Source organism: Entamoeba histolytica, genomic scaffold (genome assembly GCF_000208925.1).
Source record: "Entamoeba histolytica HM-1:IMSS scf_1104750517477 genomic scaffold, whole genome shotgun sequence".
NCBI classification, from domain to species: domain Eukaryota; phylum Evosea; order Mastigamoebida; family Endamoebidae; genus Entamoeba; species Entamoeba histolytica.
Genome location: NW_001915193.1, coordinates 4,539 through 5,764, shown reverse-complemented (window position 1 = coordinate 5,764; position 1,226 = coordinate 4,539). Strand labels below are relative to the sequence as shown.

At 26.6% G+C, this 1,226-nt stretch overlaps 1 protein-coding gene across 1 annotated transcript in view; it reads left to right on the top strand.

Annotated features, from left to right (window-relative positions):
* Nucleotides 1–127: 127 nt before the first annotated feature.
* Nucleotides 128–1,226, top strand: part of EHI_077870 (trichohyalin, putative) — a gene marked incomplete at both ends in the record, with an annotated part of 1,221 nt that continues 122 nt past the window's right edge. Inside the window, one exon of the mRNA XM_644416.2 lies at nucleotides 128–1,226. This exon is cut by the window's right edge and continues 122 nt beyond it. Within this exon, the coding sequence (XP_649508.2) occupies nucleotides 128–1,226 (1,099 nt within the window).

Genomic DNA, 1,226 nt, shown 5'->3' with positions numbered 1-1,226 from the left:
TTATAAATTTACATGTTTTTTTATGGAACAAATAAACATCATTTCAAATTCTAAAGTAATGTTTTGACACGTGTATCGTTCATTTAAATCTGCAATATAATATATATACACTAAATTAAAAAGAAGAATGGAAAACATTAAAACCAACAAAACACTTATTAGTATAGACGAAATCTTTCTTACTATTCAGAGTCTGATTGAAGAAGCAGTAATTGAAAGAACAAATGAAATGGCTAATAAAATTATTGAACTTGAAGAAATAAAAATGGTGAAAGAAGTTGAACGATTAGAACAAGAAAAGGCTAAAATAAAAGACCAGTTTAACACCACAAAAGAACAATTGAACAACATACAAAACACTATCAAACAGAGCAAAACAGAATATATAAAAAAGGAGAATCTAGAAAAATTAAGACAAATTATAGAAAAAAAGAATAATGAAGAAATGAATAAGAGCCAAGAAGAAGAAGTACAAAAGCAAGAAGAAGAAATTCAAAAACAAGAAGAAGAAAAGATGAAGTTAGAAGAAGAAATTCAAAAACAAGAAGAAGAAAAGAATAGGTTAGAAGAAGAAGAAAAGAGGAAGTTAGAAGAAGAAATTCAAAAACAAAAAGAAGAAATACAAAGACAAGAAGAAGAAATTCAAAAACAAGAAGAAGAAAAGATGAAGTTAGAAGAAGAAAAGAATAGGTTAGAAGAAGAAATACAAAAACAAGAAGAAGAAAGACAGAAACAAGAAGAAGAAAAAAATAAGTTAGAAGAAGAAATTCAAAAACAAGAAGAAGAAAAGAGGATGTTAGAAGAAGAAAAGAAGATGTTAGAAGAGACGCAAAGACAAAAACAAGAAGAAATACAAAGACAAAAACAAGAAGAAATACAAAGACAAAAACAAGAAGAAATACAAAGACAAGAGGAAGAAGAACGAAAGAAACAAGAAGAAATACAAAGAGAAGAAGAAGAAAGACAGAAACAAGAAGAAATACAAAGACAAAGAGAAGAAAGAAAAAGAAAAGAGGAAATACAAAGACAAAGAGAAGAAGAAAGAAAAAGAAAAGAGGAAGAAATACAAAGACAAAAAGAAGAAGAAAGAAAAAGAAAAGAAGAAGAAAGAGAGAAAAAAGAAAGAGAATGGAAAAGGAAGTTAGAAGAAGATAGAAAAGTCTTAGAAGAAGATAAAGAAAACGAAAAAGATGAGAAAATAATAATAAAAGATGAGATAAATATAT